This window comes from Halichoerus grypus, chromosome 13 (assembly GCF_964656455.1).
Source record: "Halichoerus grypus chromosome 13, mHalGry1.hap1.1, whole genome shotgun sequence".
Taxonomy (NCBI): Eukaryota; Metazoa; Chordata; class Mammalia; order Carnivora; family Phocidae; genus Halichoerus; species Halichoerus grypus.
In genome coordinates this window covers 54,989,209-55,014,264 of record NC_135724.1, presented here as the reverse complement: position 1 = coordinate 55,014,264, position 25,056 = coordinate 54,989,209, and the positions used below count along the sequence as shown (strand labels likewise).

General features: G+C 40.1%; 1 protein-coding gene across 2 annotated transcripts in view; it reads left to right on the top strand.

Moving 5' to 3' along the window:
* The window catches only part of L3MBTL4 (L3MBTL histone methyl-lysine binding protein 4), a 485,331-nt gene that overhangs the window by 210,637 nt on the left and 249,638 nt on the right, over positions 1 to 25,056 (top strand). For both annotated transcript variants that reach the window (XM_078060581.1, XM_078060580.1), the window contains exons 11-12: positions 5,766 to 5,851; positions 7,915 to 8,025. In XM_078060581.1, coding sequence (XP_077916707.1) covers positions 5,766 to 5,851; positions 7,915 to 8,025 — 197 coding nt within the window. The remainder of the gene's footprint in view (positions 1 to 5,765; positions 5,852 to 7,914; positions 8,026 to 25,056) is intronic.

The following is a 25,056-nucleotide window of genomic DNA, read 5'->3' as shown; positions in this document are numbered from 1 at the left end:
CTTTGGCCTCGTTATTAGTTGTCGTGCCTTAGACAAGTCACTTAAAATGCCAGGTCTCACTTCCCTCATCAATACAATGAAGAGTTAGATGAAGTGCCCTCTTAAACCTATCAATATTCTGTTTGTGCTGACTGAACCTTCTCAGTAAGACTCTTGGCACATCCTTTTTTATTGCTGGTTATTAAACAGGACTATTGTCCATTACCAAAAAACTGCTTGTCCTGGGATGCCTATGATTTTTGGTTCCTGGATTGGCCACTGATATAATTATGATTGTCATGCTTCTCTGGGTTCATGGGACAGGTTACACAGACCAGAATGCCAGGAACTTAAGGGCTTGTGCTATCTATTCATGATCCTAATTCTTTAGACTGTTTCTGTGGCAAAATTATGTTTCTTTTGAGGCTATTGTTCCTAGAGGTAAAATAATGGAGGATGTTGTTATAAGAAGAGTCTGTAACCAATCTGACACATAAGTGGGTCTTTCTAATATGGAACAAACAGTTGAGGAGTATTACATTTGCCTTGCACAGATGCCGCACATCAAATGGCCTTCCCCTGGTACGGTCTAGTCTCTAGTGCTATTTGGAATCTTATCCAGTATTGGTGCAGGAGCATCAGCTTGTTCTAATGGCACCTCTGAATACCACCAACACCAGCAGGCAAACAACTTTATATCTGCATTCCATTCATTATTTTGAGGCTAGACCAATATAATTTTGGCTCACATATCTGTCATTCGTGGCCACCACAATATCAGATGCAAACTTATTAAGAAACACATTTCAGTTATTTGGCAAATATTTGCCAAGTATTTATTGAGTGATAACTACATAGTAGGCACTGTTCTAGACTCAGAGAAAAGAGCAGTGAAGTAAACAAATCCCTGTCATAAGGCAGTTATATAACGTTCTTAGAAAGCGAGAGAACAAATATGTAAAATATTTATATAATAAGTTAATTGGTGGTAAGTGCTATGTAGAAAGATAAAACAGGTAAAGAGGTTAGGAAGGGCACATGTATTTGGAGAGGGAGTTTTTTATATACAGGGAGTTCAGGGAAGGACATACTGAGGATGTGATATTTGAGGAACAACTTAAAGGAGGTGAGGTGGGCAGTCCGGAGGGTCCATGGGGAGAACTTCCCTGTAAAGGAGCAGCAGGTGTAAGACCTTGAGGAGGGAGGAAGTTGAATGTGTCCTAGTTGGAGCAGGAGCAGAGTGAAAGGGAGATGAGGTCAGAGTGGTAAGGACTTGCTTTTCCCCGGGTGATATAAGTAGTCCTTGGAATGAAAGATTTAGGTATGTTTTCACTTACATTTAACTTGGTTTGACCTTAAGTTTCTCCATTTTTGTGCCCATCCCATATGTGTATCCTCTTTATGGACTTTTTATTGACCCTCAATTTTTGTTACTCCAAGCACTGGAATTGACCTCCATCTTGCAGCTTTTTCACACAGGGCTTTCTCGTCACCCTCTTGGGGTAGCACATTTTGCTTCTTCTGAATAGTCCTGCTGCTTCTCCTAGGACAGTTCTCAGCTCTTCAGAGAAGCCTCTTAAGGGTTTAAGCTCTTCACTCCACCACACCTCCTCCCTCCTCTGGCTGTTATCTGGTTGCCTTCTAGTTATGTGCTAACGTTAATTGAAGACATTTGTCACCTGGGTCTTCCTCTTCTCCAGAGAACTGCCAGTACCATGGGGAAATCCAGGGGCTGCCTGGCAGGTGCCCTGCTTTGTAGTTCCTTGATCCCAATATCTGACACATATCCCTTGTTTAGTTCAGCCACCTGTGCCCACAACCGCAGCATGCACCTCATCTTGCCTCAGCCTTTGCCCATCTCGGAAGTGCTAATCTCTCAATAGTGTGGAAAGAGGTGGGACGTGAATAAATGCATTTGTATCTACAGCCTGCCTCCAATCGAGCGATGTTCCCACTCTCACCCTTGCCATACTACACCTTGGCCTCCAGGGGGAGCTCACACTCCCAGTCCTGAGACCTTGGAGGATGGACCTCCTTGGACCATGGAGCTCTGGGTTACAGTACTAGGGAGAAGCAGTGGTTGAGTATGTGGGTAATGGAGTCAGACACAATTGTTCAAATACCATTTCTTCCGCTTCCTAACTGTATAACACTGAGCAAGCTGCTCATGTTCTCTGAGCCTCACTTATCAAATGAGGATGAACAGGCACACCTCACAGCCTACGTGAGGAATAAATGACTTAGTGTAAATGGAATAATCAGTAGAGAGGTAACTAATAAAGGGAAACCAGTTAGATGTTTCTTCTTTGAGACAAGTGAAGAGGTTAAAGGCTGTTGTTCCATGGGGTGGTCTCATATATTTCTTGAAACTAGAAGGAATGTAAACTTTTGAAAAGCTTCTGTGTCATTGCCACACAGCTGTGTGAAAGTATCTGGCTCTTGCCCCTTCCTCTGTTGCCCCACTTCTGCCTCCCCCCCGCCAGGTGAAGCAGGACTCAGGATGGGGTCCCGGAGGAAGACAGGGGGAGCAGATGGCTTTTGCAGGCCTCCCTAGGAAATGAGACATTCTCCTCTTCTTGGGCTCTTTGAACAGGGAAGATGTATGTAATACATGTTTTCTTTTTTGTGTATATACGTAGCTCATTTCTGGAGAGTGCCGTAGAGGAAGTTATTGCTTCAGAAACATTTAAAACAGTGACTTTTTCTGTTTTCACTTATTGATCACAAAAAGGTGTGAAAAAGATGATTTCTTTCATAGCAGCCTGCCAGATTTCTTTAAGGGGCTGGAGCAGGACTAATTGCTCCCTCTCTTAATCACTGCACGTTCATCCCTCAGCCCGCTACACGCTGCTTTCTTTAGTCACCATTCCACGGAATCTGCTGTCCAGGCCCCTGGTGAGGAACCTGGAGCAGGGAGGAGGGGACCTGGTGCTGAAGGGGTGTGATATGAGCATATCCAGAACCCATGCATACATGTGGACATCCAAAATACAAGGAGTGAGTTTGGACAGTCATTAATAATATGAGCTACAAAAGGAAATGAGTGCACAAATAATTATTGAAACAGAGGGCATGTAACATAACTCATATAGACAAGGACAAAAAGCAAAGGAAACCCTAAGAGAGCTTTTTAAAAAAACTCCAGCTTAAAACATGTTTACAGAAGTGAGATAAAGTAAACCAGTTATGAAAGTAAATGTAAATGTTTTCCAAAATCCATTTAGAAGATGTTTAGAATAGATACACCTGAAACAAAAGAATTTAAAAGTAAAAAAGATGGGGAAAATTTTTATCAATAAAACATAAACAGAAAATATCAGGATGGCATACAACTTAATTTTTAGTAAAAAAGAAGAATTTGATGCAAAATGCAATCAAGGTGTCCAAAAGGGACATTTTTTTTCTATGTTAAATAAAAAGCGCAATTACTAGTGAACATTACATATGCTTTTCTGTGCTAAGTAACGTAACATCAAAATATTAAGCAAAGTACCCCATGCAGTTTTACTCCTGGATACATTCCAACAGACGTGTATATTTCTGTACTAGAATGTCTGTAGCAGCACTTTCCATAATCCACTTTCCCACATCAAAACTACCCAATGACTATCACCAATAGAATGGATAAATAAATTGTAAAACCCTCACCCAATGGACTACTATACAGCAGGGAAAGCAAATGTTCTGCATACAGCAATCTACGTGAACCTCACAGAGTGCTGAGCAAAGACTGTCTACCACAAATGAGCACATACCATATGATTCCATTTATACAAAGGAAAAAATGGAACAAGTAGAACTAATCTTAGGGGATAAGAGTTTCTCTTTGCAGAGAGGAGGCAGTGACTGGAAGGGAGCACAATGGGGAGGGGGTGTCCTGGGTTCTGGTTACAGGGCTATGCTAATTTTGTGAATAATTTTCAAGCTGTTTACTTGATTTGTGTATTTTTCTTTAAATATATTTTAGTAAGAAGTTTAAATATGAAGAAAAAATTATCAGAGATACTAGAACACTGTACAGAAAAACTATTTTAGATATTTTAGCATATTGCTTCAGGTTTTTTACTTAAATAAAGAATAAACAGATTTTTGAATAATACAGCTCTTTATATTGAATTAATGCATACTGATATTATACCTTAAAACATATGTATGTATATGTATATACTTAAAAAAAATTTTGACTATTGATCCTATATTAGGCCAAAAAGAAATCCTAAAGTCTCCAAATAGGAATTGTACAGACCATGTGACATTCTGAAACTGCCATGTGCTAAACTAGATACTATTATTAATATTTTAAACAACTACAAAAATTAGCCATTTGAGATATCTCTTAAATAAATATTTGGCCAGTGACTAAATGAAGGTGACAATTATAGATTGTAATAATAATTGTTTTTGAGAAAATAAAGGTGAGAAAAATAAAAATGTCATAAAAGTTTGTCCAGGTGTCTAAAGCTGTATTCAGGGGCAACAATGGTTAAGTTCATAGTCTTTTTTTAAAATTATTTTTATTAACATATAATGTATTATTTGTTTCAGGGTTACAGGTCTGTGATTCATCAGTCTTACACAATTCACAGCGCTCACCGTAGTACATACCCTCCCCAGTGTCCATCACCCAGCCACTCCATCCCTCCCCACCCCTCCAGCAACCCTCAGTTTGTTTCCTGAGATTAAGAGCCTCTTAGGGTTTGTCTCCCTCTCTGGTTTCATCTTGTTTCATTTTTCCCTCCCTTCCCCTATGATCCTCTGTCTTGTTTCTCAAATTCCTCATATCAGTGAGATCATATGATAATTGCCTTTCTCTGATTGACTTATTTCGCTTAGCATAATACCCTCTAGTTCCATCCACATCGTTGCAAATGGCAAGATTTCATTTTTTTGATGGCTGCATAATATTCAATTGTATGTATATACCACATCTTCTTTGTCCATTCATCTGTTGATGGACATCTAGGCTCTTTCCATAGTTTGGCTGTAAGTTCATAGTCTTGATTGCTTCTATTATTTAAAAAATGAAAATAAATTAATTTTCTTTATAATTCAATTTGACAAGTAAAAACAAACCTAAGGGAAATATGAGTAAAGTAATAAGAGTAAAAGCAGCAGATGAAATAATTAGAAAAGAGAAACGAATACAGTAGAGCTGATGAATAAATCTAAGTACTTATTCCTTTAAAGGAAAAAGAAAACAGCACAATAATAGGTAATGTAATGTAATTAGGAATAAGATAACATAAATGTAAAGAGAAACAAGAAACCCAATTAGAATTTTTTTTAAACATAGAGTGCTTTATGCCATGTTATACCAATACGTATTTTTAAATTGCAGTTATAAATGGCAAACCTGGGAAATTGCAATTACAGAGTTGTAATTAAGAGAATAAAACCCTAATAGAGGCAACAGTATTGGAGGAATTAGAAAGATTACCAGTTCATTGTCTGAGGTCAGACAGTGATTTTAAGTTTTTTTCAAACTTCTAAGGAGGCCTTCTGGGTGTAACCTGGCTCTGCCAAGTATGCACAGCACCATTTGACCTTGACCTTGTTGAGTGAATGAATATGAGCCAATGAATGAGTGCTCTCTTGCCTTAGTGGGGATGAAAGAGCCCTCTCAGAGGTTAAAATAGACAAGTAAGGTAATGTAGGTGAGGTTCTTAGCATAGGGGCTATTAAATAGTGAGCATTCAGTTAACAGTAGGTCAGATGTCTTAGAGTCCATGGGAATCAAAATGTCAATGAATAATCTTTTGATATGTATATATATATATTTTCATCAGGTTATCCTGATCCAGAAAATTTTTCCTGGACAGAATATCTGGAAGCTACTCAAACTAATGCTGTTCCTGCCAAAGTTTTTAAAATGGTAAGTTTGTATCTGAATACACTCTCACCTTTAAGCAATGTACATGTTGACTTCATTTGACAGGTTTAAATTATTCTAGATTTTTCTTCTTAAAGTCAAATGTTATTTTTATAACCAATCTGCCTTGTTTTCAGTTAAAGCCACAAAGGAGGTGATTCACTTACTATCGTTCCTCTACACAAAAGTAACGATGGTTTCCCTACTTGAAAAGCCCGGTAGCCCTACACCCTCATGCAGTTGAAGGCACCTCATTAACCTCAGATAATGGTGGAGTCCTTCATTTCTACTTGTATTTGTCCATCAAGTGGGAACTCTGTACTTTCACAGTCTTGGGACTGTTTGAATGTCCATGACGCTATAATAAGATAGGCGAATTGTATGTAGCCTGCGTGTGCTCTGCTTTTATCCATTTTGAGGGAAACATTGCTTTTAGCATTTGTTAGAACACCAACTTTTAAGTTCAAATTTGTCCTTATACATTTATTGCAGGGTTGAACCAAGCATGAATTATTTGGTAAAAGACAGTGCATTGATAGTATAGTTAGAGATATTTATGTCTAAAGCGGTTTTCAAATTGTGTGCTCCGGGCTTCCTGACTCATCTTTAATCAGAGTTTTATATAGTGGGCTTCCACATATAATTTCATTTATAAAAAGTTTTCTAGGGATCACAAGGGATTTGAAACAAAATGCTATTTCATTTTTTTAAAAAAATTGATTATAGAATGGCTGGATTTGGAAAATAAGTGTAATCAAATTAAGAAGGCTAGAAGTCCCAGAGTGCTTGAAAGGACTTGAAGAATTGCAGAAACTCAATAAGCAGAATACCAGCTTCTTGTATTATCTTTTTCTCTTTTGCTTTCTGTCAAAGCTCATTTTACTTTTCCAAGAAGAAAATTACAAGAAAATAAAACTCTGATTTAGTTAAAAATGCAACTTCCAGGCTCTGACATGGGGTTATTATGGATTCACCTCAAGCTATGTATCTTTGGCATCTGCAATCTGAAACTGTTACCTTTGTTATCAAGACACTGACCTTGGGGAGAGCAGAAAGAATTTCAAGCATCAAAGACCTAATTATAGTCTGTGTATTCCATTTAGTAGATGTAATAATGCATTTTGGAGAAAATATGCTTCCACAAAAGCTGGAGAGAAACAAACGAGGTACTGGAGAAAGATTTAACTGTTTATTACTCGCGTATCATGAAGGTTTTATTTTCCTATTGCCATTTCTAGACTTGAGGAATTCAATACACTTTCATTTTCAATAAGGTCAATTGAATACTTTTATGTGTAATAGCTTTCAAAGTGAAACTTTCTGCCAACCTGTGAACACTGTTGGAGTTATCTTTTAACTTTGATTTTTGGTTTTTATATTTCTTTGGTGCCAGTGATTTGGTAAGTCCCAGTGTATTTTTTCCCATTCAGTTTTTTTTAGTGTTTTCTGAAGGTCCATCATTATAGAGTCCTGGTTCCTAGCATTTTAAGAGTTGGAAGAAAGCTTAATTAATACAGTTTTTAACATGCTTATGTTACAAAAGCACAGGTTATGGCTTTAAATTACATTGTGGTATGATTTTAGAACAGTTACCTGTAATAGTCATGCAGCTTTTACCTATTTTAAAATTTAAATTTATAAAGGATTATGTTTATCCTTTCTTATTATTTACTAAATAATTTTGTCTTCTGGGTCATACATTCCAAAACTGGGCAGTGAGAATAGTTAACAGTTTCTTAATTTATAGAGTTAATTTCAGAAAAAAATCTAAACAAATAAATAAACTGTTAATAAATTAGAACCTTTTCTGAATCTTGTGATCATTAACGAATTTATGATTTAATCTCTTTTTAGCTATCTTGAAAATGACCAGAAAATTCTTTCTCCTCTCACAGGTTTTAATAAAACTGGATAAAATAATATGCATAAGCCTTAGGGCCCTTCAACCTGAATTCCAGTTGTACGAAGGGTCTGAATGCAAAGTCAGAACAATTGCACTTTAGAAAACATGCGTGTCTTGTCTGCGCAGTTGGGTTTTGCTGACTTGTGCTCTCGTGACCTTTCAGCGGACGCCCCATGGTTTTCTGCCAAGCATGAGACTTGAAGCGGTGGACAGACGGAACCCCAGGCTCATTCGCGTGGCTACGGTCATCGATGTGGATAACCAGAGGGTAAAGGTACGCGCTTCCGAGGAGTGCGGTGCTGTCTTGGCGCATCCTCGCCCCTCCCACGAAGCTCTGATTTCTTGGCACAGCAGGAAGGAGCAAACTTCCACAGACACCATTCCTAGTCCCAGGTCCTGGGTACAGAGATGGCCAGCTGACGCGCACCTGACATGGGGAATCTGTAGATTAGACACAACTGATTTTTTTTTTTTTTTTTTTTTTTAAAGATTTTATTTATTTATTTGAGAGAGAGAGAATGAGAGACAGAGAGCATGAGAGGGAGGAGGGTCAGAGGGAGAAGCAGACTCCCTGCCGAGCAGGGAGCCCGATGCGGGACTCGATCCTGGGACTCCAGGATCATGACCTGAGCCGAAGGCAGTCGCTTAACCAACTGAGCCACCCAGGCGCCCCGACACAACTGATTTTAAGAGGGATTCTAACATGTTCCTGTTTGGGTTTGCTGTTTAGAGTTTATACGTTTTTTTCTTTTTCTTTTTTTTTAAGCTTCCTTTTATTGCTATTATCAGCTTTTTTTTTGAAATAGTCATTAAACATCTTAACAAGAACAAGTAAGTCTTTGTTTTCTACCATTCTTTGTTAGATCAAAGAAAAATGAACAAAAGGTTGTTAGTCACTGTAGCTAGAACAAAAATTTAGATTTTGAAGTAAATAATTGGTGAACAGATTTCTATACTGTCCTTATTGTGAAATCTATTTTTTTTAATGCACACATCTTCAAAATGAAATTTTCTTAAAATGGAAGCTTTTAATTTTTTTAATAGAGAGCTAAACATTGTGGTATTCAGTCTACAGCATATGACAGTTCAAAATTATTTTCCACCCAAACACAGTTTATTTCATACTGATAAAGATTCAAGTCAAGTACTTTTAATAGGCACTATCAAGAAAGAGGCATTGAAGTTTGATATACAGTTTGTATGATTTAAAATAAATCTTATTTGCTATATGTCGAATTTGAAAACAATTTCTATTTCACCTAATAAAGAATAATTAGTACAGATATTTTAGTAAAATTTAGAGATGAGCATTTTACCATAGATTATCAAGAATTAGCAATATCATTCTTCTGACAAATGAAAACAATTATGCTGAGCACTATTCAGGACTAATACAACATGGGTATTTTCTCTCACATATCTTGTTTTTAATGTTTTATTTTATATTGAATTTTAAGCATATTGCTTAAATTCTTACTTATTTGTAACTATTACTTACTTTTTTTTGTTTTCAAACACTTTTATTTTTCTTACTTCCTATGACTATCTAGAAAAGAAAGCCCATTGTCCCACAAAATAATCCTGCAACATTTCAAAATAATTTTTTCATAGCACATAATTTTATAATACAGTCGTGTCCCTTCCTCTATGTTGCAAATACATATAAAGTATATGGTTGCTTTTCCTCAAGTTTAACTAGAATCTATCTAGAGCTTATTCTATATAAACAAGCATCGTGAATCTAGATCAGGAGCCAGCAAACTTTTTCTGTAAAGAACCAGAGAGTAGATAGAGTAGATAGCTTTAACCGTGCAGGCCATAATGTCTCTGTCCAACTACTCAGCTCTGCTCTTGGAGCATGAAAGCAGCCATACCCATTATATAAACAAATAGGCTTGGCTTTCTTCTAATAAAAATTTATTTATGGACACTAAAACTTGATTTTATATGATACTCATGTGTCATGTAATATTCTTTTGTTTTTAATATTTTGATATTATGAAAACCACTCTTAACTCTGTACAAAAACAGGGGGTTGGCCAGATTTGGTCCAAGGGTATAGCCCAGATACCAAGTTTTAAAAAGATATTCTGAACCCCACTATTGCTTACTCTTATAGCACTTACTCTGGAAATGACTTCTGAATATCATAATTACTTTATAAATTCAGGGATATTTTCTTAAAGATTTTACTTATTTATTTGAGAGAGAGAGAGAAAGAGAGAGAGAGTGCGAGACAGGAAGGGAGAGGAAGAGGAAAGAATCCCAAGCAGACTCCATGCTGAGCAGTGAAGCTCCACAAGGGGCTCGATCCCACAACCCCAAGATCATGACCTGAGCTGAGACTAAGAGTTGGAAGCCGAACCAACTGAGCCACCCAGGCACCCCAAAATTCAGGAATATTTTGTCACTGAAAATGAGCCTCAGGTTTTTTTTTTCTGAATTTTCGTTTAACTTTCATTATAAAATTACTGCATTTATAGGAAAAATTCAATCTGAATAGTCCATCAAATCTTACTTAGAATTTTAATTGACAGTTTATTTTCTTGTGATTCATAAGATACACACTGTGTTGGGTGCCTGGGTGGCTCAGTCGTTAAGCGTCTGCCTTCAGCTCAGGTCATGATCCCAGGGTCCTGGGATCGAGCCCCACATCGGGCTCCCTGCTCAGCGGGAAGCCTGCTTCTCCTTCTCCCACTCCCCCTGCTTGTGTTCCCTCTCTCGCTGTGTCTCTCTCTGTCAAATAAATAAACAAAATCTTAAAAAAAAAAAAGATACATACTGTGTTATCTGTTGAATGTATTTGCCACCTTATTTATATGATCATATTGTGTTAACACATTACCTTAAAATATTTGAAAAACTTTAGTTCCTAAAGTGAATTTAGTGTATTTTTTATTTACCATCTCAACATTGATCCTTTTAAATCTCTGAGAATTTAGCTTATCCTTCCAAAGAAATATTTCATGTATCTTCTCCTTATTCTTTCTCTTTCATGGTAATTGCCTTGTCCTTTACTACAGGGAAAGCATTGAAAAGGGCTTGGTCCCTTTGACAGGATTAGAACCTTAAGTGTTACCTCTGTGGTTGTAAGCACAATGGAAATCCTGTTAGGATTTTAGGACTAAATTAAGATGTGTTTATGCAGCTGATGCTCTCTACCCTGCGAAATGTGCTTTATAAAATGTGAAATGAATTGCTTCCCCGTACCATTCAGTCTGTCAGAATGTATCAATCCTGGAATGGATATAAATGTCTTAGGGCTTGTGGTGCACTTTGCAACAAACAGCCTCTTCCCTCTTGCAACCCATTCTTGGGATGGACCCTTCTGCCATGGACCCTCCATTCTGCACCCTCCCCTAGTCAGTCCTGCAGTTGGGTACATGCTTGTCCCATGAGGTACAGGGGGAAAGATTGTGGGCTCACAGTTTTCCAAATAGAAACAAATCATAGAGAAGACTCAGAAGCATAGCTTCAAATTCCATTCATCAGGGTTCCAGAGGAGAAAAAGGCATTGAAAATGAGCGTCAGGTATTTTCCTCTGAATTCTTGTTTAAGGAAGTTGAAGGCAGTGGGTGGGACTGTCTCTGCAATTGAGAATGCAGTTGACAGTTCCCTGATCTTCTCATTGTCCAGCACATTCCTCTGTTTGTTTACTAATGTGCTGACCATATTCTTCTATAGTTTTCTCTTATTATTATTTTTATTTTTTGTAATTTTCTCTTTTAAAGTCCATATCCTTCCAAGATTGTTTTTATCATTGACACTGGCACATAATAGGTGCTTAATGTATGTGTGAATGAATGAGTGAGTGAAGGAGCGAATGGCATTGCATATCGTCTGGCATCCTGTTACTTGAGTGTGTGAAATAATTGTGTTAGTCCAAAAGTACTCTTCCCTCATTCTTCATTCCGCTCCTAATTACTCCTCCATTGGAAATCCAGTTCAGCCTAAGGTACTGGAAAGTGACATAGGCTGCACTGATGCCGGTTGGACTTTCAGCTCTGACTTGTTTAACTGTGTTACTAACTTGGTGGTTACTCAGTGTATTTGCACTTTCCTTTATCTGTAAAGTGACGTGGTTGGTTGTGAACTTTCAGTGAAGTAACGTATATAGCACACCCGAAAATGTGCCTGACTCTACTCCTTCAGTGGTTGTCGCTGTTATCAGCCAGTGCTGCCTTCCTTGGTCGCCTTTATGAGAGTAATTGTCATCGGTAGGTGGAGGGAGGGGCAAGCCCACGCTCCCTGGTGAGTTTGATTGGAATTTCCCTGGGAGGGCTCGTGTGCGCATGTGTGATTGTGCTGCATCCCGTTGTCTGACTGTGGAGAGTAGAGTCGGCCTGTTGAACCAAAAGAACAATACCAGTGATGGTGGTAATGACGACAATAGCAGTTTGTATCAGACGACACTCTTGTAAGGGCTTCGCGTGCATTAGGATATCCTTAACAGCAACCATGGGACAGGAGGTGCGATTGTTAAACTCATTTTATAGTTGAGGAAGCTGAGGGACGTTAAGTAATTGGTCCAAGGTCACAAGCTGGAATGTGGGGAACCGGGTTTACACCCCGGCTTTTAAACAGAGGTTTTCAAATCTAGAGCTTATAGTCTTCCTACTCTGCCTCTTACGTTCTACTTGTTATCATAAATATCCTACTTCATAAGGGGAGAGCGGAGGTGGGGGGTGAGGACGGAGTTCACTCCTCACCCACCCTACTTTGTCCTTTGTGCTGGGCCCACATCACCTGTCCTCCCAGGAGGTTCGTGTGGTGGTGCTGGCACTCCCTGGCAGAGCGCGGTAGATCCGGAAGACTAACGTTTTTCCTTTCTGCCACTCCCCAGATATGTAGTTGCCTTTATGTGCTTGATTAATTCTGTTTTTAAAGCAGCTTTTTTGAGATATAATTCACACACCATAAAATTCACTGGTTTCAAGTATACTCCCAGAGCTGTGCAACCATTACCACTATTTAAATTTAGAACGTTGTCATCCCCCCAAAAAGAAAGTTCACACCCCCTAGCAATGACTCCTCAGTCTATACTTCCTCCCAGCCCCTGGAAATCACTAATCAACTTTCTGTCTCTATGGATTTGCCTATTCTGAACATTTCATATAAATGGAATCATGTAATATGTGATCTTTTGTACCTGGCTTCTTTCACTTAGCATAACGTTTTGAAGGTTCATCCATCTTGTAGCATGTATCAATACTTCATTATTTTTTTATTTCTGAATAGTATTCCATTATGTGGGTCTACCACATCTTGTTAATTCATTCATCATTGATAGACATTTGAGTTGTTTCCAGTTTTTGGTTATATTGAATAATGCTGCTGTGAACATTTGTGTATGTTTTTGTGTGGACATATGTTTTCATTTCTCTTGGCTATGTCTCTAGGAGTAGAATTGCTGGGTCATATGGTAACTCTTTGACAAAAAATGTTTTCCATAGTGACTGCCCCATTTTACATTCTCACCAGCAGTATATGAAGGTTTTAGTCTCTCTACATCCTTACCAACATCTGTTATCATCTGTTTTTATTTATTTTTTTAATTTTAGCTAGCCTAGTGGGCCTATGTGTGTAGATACGAAGAATCTGAATTATTGCAGTTGACATGTGACCGCTAATAATACGTTGGCCAAAAGGAGTGGGATCCAGTGACTTCCTAGTGGTTGTAAAAGTGGAAGTAATAGCAGTAGGTGTGATGTCAGGCTAAGAAGTCACAGAAGTATTCTCAGTAGAGTAAGAAGACCCAGTTACTGAATATGGACTTTGTTCCAGATGTTCAGCTAAGTATGTGACATATTGTACCTTTATCTCCACAACAGCTCTTTTTTAAACTTCTGTTTTTATCGAGGTCTAACTGACATGAGACACTGTATTAGTTTCAGGTGTACAACATAGGGACTTGCTGTTTGTTCACACTGCAAAAGGATCGCTGCGGTGAGTCTAGTTACACAAAACTCTTACATGTACATGTTACTCCTTCTTTACAGTTGGCATGGAGACTCTAAGTAATTGGAGCCAGGTTTCCCAGTTAGAGGTGGAAGAACTGCGTGCAAACGTAGATGTTTCTAACTCTGAAGCCAATGCTCTCATTTCAGGTAGAGCCCTGTAGCTGAGCTAAGCCATGGGAACTAGAGACCATCAGTTGTTGGTGTCGGTGGGACGGGGCAGTGGCAGCCTGATTCAAGATATTCTCCACCCTTGCTCTCTCAAGTCCACTGGTACTAGTCAAGCCAGATATTCTTATCTTCATACTGAAAGTATTAAGTTGGTCGTGTATGGTTCACTGGTAGCTGAGTTACGAAGCTTTTCTTGCCTTAGCAGGGTTTTCAGATGCTGTTTCCCCTTGTGTTGATTACTGTGTTTATTAATTACCATGGTTACTCTAATAAATATTTATGATGTACTCAGTGTGTAACGTGTTCAATTTATGGCCAGCTATTATGTTTAATAATTATTCTTTTGTTTGGTTGCACAGTGTACTCTGTTATATCTGAAAGCCCATTACTGTCACCTTATCAGGAAACGCACATTAAATTACAATAGACGGATGGATGCTTTTAGGAAGTTTAGCCTTTATTTGGGAAAAAAAAAATGTATTCTTCTACAAATAAATGTAAAGGGAGGACTTAAAACAGAAATATTTGATAAATATTTGCCCTGTGGGAACCACAGCTAAGCTGTGAAATGAATTATAAATGAATTCCAAATAGATGCTTTAGGAAGTTCTTCTGAATCATTAATAAATTGAGTGTCTTCAGCAAGTCTTTTCATATTTAATGCATTAACTGGATGTATTTGTGGCATTTCTAAATGAAATAAGAGCATCATGACCAAGAGAAATTGTCATGGTAAGTTGTCTACTTGTGTGACTAGAAACTATTTTGAATTTTCGGTCAGGCCAATAAGTTCAAAGCTTTTGTTTGAAAAAAACCTGCAGGTGGATTAGTGCAAAGCAAAAGTCCAAATACAAGTCAGTGAATGTTCATTTTAATTAAGGGTTTCCTGTGCTTCAATAAAGTTGCTTGACCCCTATGAGTCCTAGTTTAATTATCTGTCAAAAAGGGAGCAGAATTGGAATATATCATCTCTCTTGCCACTGTCTCTAGCTGGGATGCATTTTTGAAAATGGTTTTGAAATATGAGGACAGAACAAGATACTAACATTAAAAATGACTGTCCTTTGAGCTAAACTTCTAATTAATGCCCATTACAGTGCCACAGTTATTGATGACTGTCTTCATTTGGGAAGGAGATGGGGACAAATTTCAAAAATATTATGACCAATTAGTGAAAAGATATTTTTTAAGAGTAGGTGAGACTATAAATTAGTGTCAACCCTGATTTCCAGAAAGGTTTAGGCAGAATGCCCTCCCCAGTAAAGGTGCTTTAGTGTAATTATGGTAACAACAAAGAGCAGCAATAATAATATGAGTGCTGGCTAACTCAGCTGTGGGGCCCACAGGCTGCTGTTTATGTGCTTCACATTTTCTTACTTTCTGAATCCACACGGCAGCCCTGTAAGGGAGAGACAGGCGGAGAGACAAGCACACACAGCTTAAGCCACTTTATGCCAGGCCATCCAACTACAGCCGGAGCTCCGAACCTGCAGGGCAGCATCTTTTCCTGTAAAGGAACAGCAAGTAACTATTTCAACCTTTATGGGCCTTGTGATCCCTGCCGCAGCTGCTTGGTTCTGTGGTTTAGCACAAAAGCAGTCATAAACAATAGGTAAGCAGATGAGTGCGGCTGTGTTCCTGTAAACCTCTGTGGACACTGAAATAGGAATTCTATATAATTTTCACATGTCACGAAATATTCTTTTGATTTTTTTCAGTCATTAAAAAATGTAAAAACTGGGGTGCTTTGGTGGCTCAGTCAGTTAAGTGTCTGCCTTTCAGCTCAGTTCATGATCTCAGGGTCCTGGGATTGATCCCTGCTTAGCAGGGAGTCTGCTTCTCCCTCTTTCTGCTCATGCCTTCTCTCTCTGTCTCTCTCTCTCTGTCTCTCTCAAATAAATAAATAAAGTTTTTTAAAAATGTAAAAACCATTTTTTAGCTCATGGGATGCACAAAATCAGGTGATGGGCCCTGTTTCTCCTGTGGGCTATAATTTGCTGACTCCTGTCTTAATAGATAAACCAGACTTATTCAGCTATGAGATGAACTTACTAAGTTGGTGCTTTTAGTACAAGCAGTTTTGTATTCTTACCTTATTTTCTTAAAAATATTTTTGAGCAATCCACATCTATGTTTGTTTTCCAATCTAGTTTTAGATATTCAGTAGAAAGAGGTAGAAGAGATGAGGCCTACCTTATAATCAACAGCTTCTAGACTTAAACATATTTCTCCTAGTATCAATTGGTTACCATCCATTCATTTGATGATTTTCAGTGTGAATGTAGTCAGACTACCAAAATGATGTATAATATTTCACAGAGCATGCTTCCCTGTCGCTAGAATTGTATTCTCCAAGAACCGTAAGTAGAGACTTACCTTCAATGTTTTTATTAAAGTCAGCATATGCAGAACCAACCCGTATACCCAACAGCACAGCAGGGAAGAACCGCTTTGGCGGTGAATCGGACGTCCCACTCAGGAGTCATTGCTGGAGCTCCTTAGGGAATCCCTCACCCAGCCCCCTTCTTACCAGCCTGACCTGCGAGATCTAATGAGATCCTGACATGTGATTATTTGGCTGGAGGCATCAGCTTAGTCATGAGCTGGATAGAATAGAGATAGAACATTTCACAGTTTTCTGTGCAGAACACTGTCCGTGTAGAAACTTCTTAAATAAAAGATGATGATGTTGTAGCACTAGTTGTTCTTAACCCTTATTTTAGGATCATGCATTTCTTTGAGTGTCTGAAGGACGCCACAGATTGCCCCGCTGCAAAACGCATTTACTTGTGGATACAAATGCTGGATTAGATTTGTGTTTCAAGGGTTACTGGACTTTTTAGTAAGGATCTTATTTAAGACTAACAATTCTTAAGAAAGGTCCCCCATTCTCTGTACTGTGTCACTTTATTCAACGCTTTATATTTACTCACAAAGTCTGCGCCTCCTTCCCTGCTGTGATAACGAAGCCTCTTGTTTCCCAGACGTTCAGTGAGAACGTGCAGTGCGGACTCACGGTCTTCCTTCAGAGCAAACAAAAGAGTCTGTTGGATTCATCTTGGCTTTGGAGGAGACATGCACACTTTCTGTTGTTTTCCTGAACAGAAGTGTACTATTTCTGACCAGTGGCAGCTTTAACATTCCACGTGCCCTTACTAATACTGATACTTAGCTAATTATGCTGAATATCATCTCTTTTTCTCACATCTTCCTTTATAAGCACTCTATTTTTACCACTGGAAGAATATCTATCAAAAATAAGTGAGCAAAAACACCCCAGAATAAAGTGACTAGGCAAGATGGTGCATGCATCTTCCCTCCTTGTTCTTAAATCCTGTCATTTCTTGTGATATGAGAAAAGACGGCAGACTCAGGAGACTGAGCTGCTTCTCTGAGAAGAGAACAAGTAGATTCTTACATTAATTTAGTTCCAAAATGGAGCTGTACTGTTTTCCCACTGCCACTGTAACAAATTACCACTAACTTAGTGGCCTAAAGTGACAAAAATGCATTATATTTCTCTAGGTCAGAGGTGCCCCCTAGGCTCAAACCAAGATTTCAGCAGGGATTCCTCTTGGAAACTCGGGGGGAGAATCCTTTTCCTTGCCTTTTCCAGTTTCTAGGCGCCACCTCTACTCCTTGATTCACGTTCTCTTTCTCCATACTCGAAGCCAGCAGCATAGCATCTTCAAACCTCTCTCTGATATTCCTGCCTCCCACTAATCAGTACAGTTGTGTTTGCCTTGGGCCCACCGGACAACCCAGGATAATCTCCCCTATCTCAAGATTACACCTGCCGATTTCCTCTTGCCGTGTAAGGTAACGCCTTCACGGGTTTCCGGGCTTAGGACGTAGACATCTTGAGGAACCATTATTCTGCCTACTGTAGTAGTATTGGACAAAATTAAGTTGCTCTTTAAAAAGAGGGAGAAGGGATGAGGCCTACTATAAAATCAAGAGCTTTTACTTAACTGAAGAGACCATTCCAGGAGCTATAGGCCCTGGGATGGTGTTGAGACTTGGAACTTGCCCTCACCAGCTGGTTGGGAAGGTCGGTTCAATCACAGTTCAGTGTGGGGGGTGTGGCACAAGCCATCAAGTGCTGCAAAAGCCCATTGTAAGTGCAGCAAGCCTTCTGAGCAAAGATGCTATGGGGCAGATGGCTTCTCCAGGAGAACAGTTTTTCTTCTCTTAGAAAAAGTATATAACATGCCTTGTTTTATTTGCATTTTCAAACACCAAATGCCTTTATTTACTATCATGTAGCGACAAAGGAGATTTCAAATTTAATCTGTCTTAATGTGTATGTGTGTGTATGCATGCATGTATGTATATACACATTTCTTCCTTTCTTAAATTGGAAGCCACTTGGGCAGGTGGTCTATACGTGATCTGTGTTTGGGCCTGTGAGGAATCACAGGAAGTTGCATAGTTGTAGGAGCCCTCAGAGCTCAGCTGTGGGAAACAGGCGACAGGGGTCTATGGAAGATAGCAACAAGCAGTTGCTATGGATCTTCTTTTTCTACTACTACTTCTTAGGGGCTTGTTCCCAGCACCTTCTATCCCAGGACTTCACCAAGGTGTATGTGTCCTTGCTTCCTTGGCAAAAATAGTGATTAGCCATGGAAACAACGGGACCAGGTCGCATTCACAGGGACGGTCTTCCCCATCCCAAAGGGGTCCTGTTGATAGAAAAAGAAGGGATATGTAGATCCTATAAACTCAGAGGATGGATTTGTGTTCCAGGGCTGTTGAACCAGCAGGGAATGAATCAAAGTTGAACCAAAGATGGGGTTCAGAGGTACAGGTTGGGCGGGATGACAGCCCCAGTGAACAGGTGGACGATCTGGTATGCAGGTCAGGCACAGTGTGGAAACAGGCACAGCTGAAAGTATTTAGGCAAGATTCCACATCCTGGTTTCAGGGCAGAACTGGGTGTGGCATTTTGAGAGTTTAGTACAAGGGGGGCATTTCCCACAATGGCAGAGTACAGATCCACCATCACCTTGGAAGAGTGTTAGAAATGGGGAATCTGGACCTCCCCAGCTGTGCTTGAGCAAGAATCTGTATTTTAACAAAAGTTCCACCTGCTCTGTTCAAACATGAACAAGAATACTTATTCACAGTTAGAGAAAGGCAGTCTGCTTGTCCTCTCCTCTAGTTCTTAATTCTCTTCTCCACATGGGTTGAGGAGGGTGGTATGTGTCCACTGCCCTCCACAGTAAGCCAGGCATGAGCGGCTGCATTTGGACTCCGAATTCAGCAGACATCAAAATCTGGGTGGTTCTCTGGGGAGCCCTTCTGCCTGTGATGTGTAGGAAAATCCAGTCTTCTAATAAACTCCTTCAAATGTCTGTTCCCTAATTCGGTGTCCACTGTGAGGCTTTATGTCAGAGGGCCATGAGGCTGGCACCCAGTCTTTGGATTCCTAATATCATGATCAGTATTTCCCTGTCCTTTTCTTTCGGGGAGTGGTAATTAGTATTGTAGGGTCTATGCAACTACATTTACCTGGTTCTTCTCTACCTCTTTGCTCCTTTTGAGTCTTCTCATTGGCTTTTCTCCTTAACTTCTTGCCCAAGGCTTTGATCCCTTTGTCTTTTCTTCTCTATACTGGTGGCTCTGAAGCTTGAGTGCATATTCAAAATTCCCAGCCATTTGTAAGCTCCTCTGGTGATTCTCATGTACTGCCTGGGCTGAGCACCTCTCCTGGGTTCTCTCTCCCTGAGTGAATTCATACATCCCCTGGTTGTCAGTACTTTTTACTGACGACTAACTTTCAAATTTGTATCTATTGCTATGACCTCTTCCTCAGAGCTCCAGAGTCATATATTTAACTGTTACTTGACATCTTTTATATGTTTCATGAACTCCTCAATATACAGGCCCAAACTTGTTTCTTCCTTAGGCATCCTCAACTTAATAATGGTAGCCTACCCACCATATTGCTCAAACCAGACACTTGGGAGTCATTCCTAAAATTTGCCCATCTTGGAACAACCACATGCAGTCAACCACCATCTTCTATTGATTCCAACTCCAGATACTGTATCCCTAGTCTCTTTACTGCTCTCCATCTCATGACAGCCACCCTACTATCTGCTGATGTCATTTCTCACTTGGACCACTACAGTTGCCTCCCAGCTGGTCTCTGCCTCCACTTGAGTCCCTGTTGATCCATACTACACAAAGATGCCAGTGTGAACTTAAAAATGTGGGTTGGATCACATGACTCTCCTGAATACACCCTTCAGTGTCTTCCTATGATTACATTTAGGTGAAAAAAGAATCAGCTCTTTTAATGCACCCCACTAATCCTGGGTAATCTTGACTTCTCCAATCTTATTCTATACTTTATTACCTTTAGAGACAATTGTAAAATTTGGAGAAAAATAGAAAAATGCCAGGATTTAGCTAGTGACTTTTGACCTAAGTTTGAACAATTCTCTTTTAAGTTGAAAGTGACGCTTCACTCCTAACTTTATATGAGTGGGTCACATGTAACCCTCTCTTCTGCTTTTGAAAAATGCCACAATCATTTCTTGAAGAACTGGCTATATTCAAAACCCATGTGGGCAATAATAGCTATTTCATTACCAACTTCTCTAACTGATAATTGGCAAAATTCTTCACACTGGATTGTAAGGTGCATCTTGATTTCATAATCACTGACCTAGAGTACAGGGATGGGGTGAGGGATGTGCATGATAGAATCAGGGAAATAGGAGAATTCTTATTTTCATGCTTTTTTTCAGTAATGATTTGCTTTGCAAGGGTAGCAGATGTGTTTTATCTAATATGTGAAAGTGGGCTCAATTTCATGTGAATGTACCAAAGTTATAAATGGACAGTGAAGCCCAAAGCAAATATGTTTAAAATTTGTACGTATGAGCTACATGTAGATGCTTTTCGGCCATTCAAAGTCAGTAGGTTCTGGCATGACTTCAGAGGTTTGGCATAAAGAGCCTTCAGTGAAGCAGGTGTTGTTTTGTTTACCACCTGCCATATCTCTGGCATTTGCCTTTCTTTACCAAGTGGGCTATCTTCTCCTGCTCTGAGTGTCTTTGTAGTCCCTCACTTCACCGAGAATGTGATATTTACCCAAATGGTTGCCTGCTTGCAAATTTCTGAGTGAGACCTAACTGAATCCTGGGGCTGGAGAAAAACAAAGAACCATTCTGAGAGGTCTAACTTTAAATTTATCTCCACAAATGTCCACGGGAACCCTACGTGCATTCTTGTGATTCTGCTCCATTTCCCGAATCAGTGCATGTCCCCATCCTCCAGGAGAACTGTTTCACACATCCCCTGTCCTCACACCCTTCTCCTCATCCCCCTTTTGTAAACTTGCTTCTTGTTCTCAGGGAAAATAGAAGAAATGCAGAGTAAAATTGATCCTATCCCCATGCCCAGTCTACGTTTCTATCCATGTCTGAATGCACATACTCAGAATTCCTACTTGTTACAGTGGGACAATTATCTATGCTCCTGTCTAATTATCCCTGCTTCTGTAAAGCAATTTACTCTCCTCTTACATGAATTTAATTTTCATCATAGGACTTGTGGTTATCTGACATTAGATTATGTATTCACTTATTTCTTTTATCATCTGTTTTGCCACTAGAGTGTAAGTTAATAGAGGAAACCCTTTTTTCTCTCTTGATTACTCAGCTACTCTTGGTGTCCCTCGTGCCCATAGAATAGTACCTAGCATTTCAGGGGTGGCAAATAAATACTTGCTGAATGAATGAATGAATGAATGTGAATTGCAAATAAAAATGTACTGATAAGATTATTTACTATAATGAATTACTGCTTATTAAGGGTTACTTCTTATTCCTTATTAGAACAAATGTGCATTAATTGGATGCCCTCTACATATTCCCTCACAAAAGAGTAGCTATTTATAACACCACATGGAAAATTGCATTAATTGGTGGTTTGGTATTACTAATACACCTTTAATAAGCAACATGGTAACTATAAGCATGGCTAAGAATGGTATAATATTTGAATAATTGAAGTCATGCATTATTTCATTGTATATGATGCTTTCCCTCTTGTAATATTGACATTGTGAATCATGGCAGTTATAACAATGTCAAAGAAGCATAGCCCATTATAGGGCCATTATACTAATAACACATGACAAACTGGGGGACTGTGGAGTGGGAATAGATGCATAATGGATAATAAATGGTTGGGATTCTGAACAGTAATGGTTGCTCGTGACTTTCTAGTAATAATAAGCTTCTTTTCTTAAAATAAGTGTGACTTTAATGTCAAAACTGCCAGCCACATGAAGGGTGCACATTACTTTTTGAGGGCAACCCATTTCACTTGGCTTAAGCCCCTCTTTGCTTCACAGCTGACGAGGCATATTCCTGTGCCAGCCGATGCCCAAAGTGTCCACAGTATAGCTCCATCAGGGAATTGGCATGGCAAACCTCAGCGCCCGAACTGCTATATCCTGGAATATACAAAATATCATTAGATCTTCTCATTTGCTGTGCTCCACACTTGCATCCAAGATTCCTGCAGGAACAGTTTCACACCACAGTGCTTTGCGCTGCCTCCAGGAAACTTGCAGCCTTGACCTCTGTGATGCCCTCCCTGAAGCCGGCTCACCACTCCTTGCTGTCTTTGGGGTTCCATCATGACATAGGAGGCAGCTCCCTCTTGCCAGGGGGGTTTGTTCATTACTCTGCTGGCATTGCTGCCTGGTGCCTTCCTCCGAGGCACTCCTAAGCTCTTTAGCTGCCTTGAGCCGAGGCATGGCAGTGAGGCCCCAGTGTTTTGCTCTGATTATTAATTATAATTTATCTCTCACTATCCTTGAGCCAACTCAGTGCTAGAACAGTGATTCCCTTCTGTTGAAGCTCATTTTAATGTTCCATTTCAGTTGCCCCCCAAAACTACATTTATTCAAGAATAGTATCATAGCGGCTCCCTTCTGACCCCAAGTGTCCACTCCTTGTCCTTCAGATTCCCCCTTCTGCTTAGGGCTCTTGAGTAATGTGGCCGAAACCTCTCCCTAATTCTGCCATTCCTACCATCTCATGGCAATAGGGCTTAGCGTTACTTTGTCAAGACCATGTTGCCACTTGTCCAGGTGGTAGATTGTACGCATGGTGCCTACCAGTAGGCTCTGAACAGTCATCGTGGGAACATTCCCTCTCTGCTCTCTCCAGTATGGTAGCCACTGACCACGTGTGGCTGGCAAATGTGGCTGAGGAACTGAATTTCCAATTTCAGTTAACTTTAATGGATTTAAATGGAAATGGCCACATGCAAGCAGTGACTCTCATATTGGATGGTGCAGCTGTAGGGCATTCGGTGGCATGTCCAAGTGAGGGCCAGACCACATCCACCTGAAGAAGCCCTTTGTAGGGCATGAGGGGCCGATTAGCTGCCCCAGGAAGCTGATCCTTATTGGATTTGGGATCATGCATACACTAGGTTTTTGGCCAGCTTGTGTCTGAAGGTCAGGCTCCTGCTGTCTCTTTAACACACCTAGGGAATATCACAGGCTTAGAAGGTGGAACAGATTTTTTATCCTGTTTTGAAACCAAAAATATAATTCAGATGAGAGGAAAGATATACTGGTTAAACCGTAGGCAAAATCAATAATTACTCAGTGATTAATTCTCAAGACTGAAAATTGTCTAAATATTTAAATTGACCTTTCTACTCTGCCCTAAAATGTGTTTTCAGGATTGTGAACATCACAATAAATAGATGCTTCCTTCCTAGACTAACAGAATATGTCTGCAGTTTAGCAATTTAATAATTATGCCCCAGGACTAGAGGTGACCTGCCTATCATGGTCAACATTTAAATTCCCTGTCGACTTTGAAAAGGCTGAGAGACCTTCCATTTGATACTCTTTCCAATACATGGCCATTTCTTTTCCATGTTTACGGATTTGTAGAATTTTAGAATTTCGGCTTTTTTTGGAATGGCACTGAATTTACTGCAGTTCGAGACAGTTGGCTACAAGGGAGAAACAGACCAAGGAACACAGAACAAAAAAACACAGTAGAAACTAACATGTTTAGACCTGGTTATTCATTTCTTTAAAAACATTTATTATACAACCGGTGGTCAGAGCATGACACAAGAAGCAGAAATAAGGCAAAGGACTCTTTTAGACTTGCGATCTGAGTAAAGGTTAGAATAAGTGGAAGATATTGAGCATAGTGCAGAATTCCTGGGTTTTGAGGCAGTGTTTTATCTTTCCCTGATAAATGCCAGAAACCTTATTATAAACAGGGAATAAATCAGATTAGCAGGTGGGGAAATGAAACACAAATGGAGCTAAAATAGCTGCTTTATTAATGTCGAGTGTGAGTGGTTGCAGCTCTGCTTTGGTGCTGGGAGTAGGTTATGTTCAAGTTGTGTTCCTCCCATTTTCATTGTGAGGCTGTGTCTTCTAGGAGCAATGTGACCTTTCATCAGCAATATAATGCCCACAAAGAGGGACTGAAGAAAGATGAAAGCACTCTTGAGATGAGCTTGAGAGGCCGCAGTGGCATAGGGAGAGAGAGGGGATCAAAGAAGCAGGCTGAATGGAGAGGCATGGAAGAAGGGGGCAGAGCGGGGGCGGGGGGGCTGCGGGGGGCGGGCGCTGTGGGCCCAGACCCATGCTCCGATGACCTGTGCTCAGTAGCAGCTGCTCCCGACGCACGGCCCGCTGCATCCGAGCATCCCGGCATCCGAGCTTCCAGCTGCTTCCCTCAGCTGCTTCAGAGGGTGGGGTGATTGGAAATGAATTGACACCTGGGGAAATTTGGGTCTGGCTGTAGCCCTACCTGAAAGTCCATCCAGGTCACCAGAATGAGAGGACGATACAGGCCCCTGCAGTCTGAAGCTGTGCAGGGAAAGCCACCCGAGGAAGCCAGTGTCAGCCACTGCAGACCCAGAAAGAGGCCCACTTAATGCCGTCAAGACTGGTTCAAGTACCCGGGCTTTCTGCACCAGCAGGAACTGTCCACAGCTGTTTTAGGCCCAGTTTTCTAGGTTTATCTGTAAGTCACTCAGGGCCCTGCGTGGCCTTGCCTTTTGGGTGGAGCTTGTGATTTTGAAAGGTTTCCTTCAGGAATATTTGTGAAGGCTCTTCTGATGCAAGTCAGAGAAATCCAAGGCTAAGCCAGCATAGGTCGAGAAAGTGGGGGTGT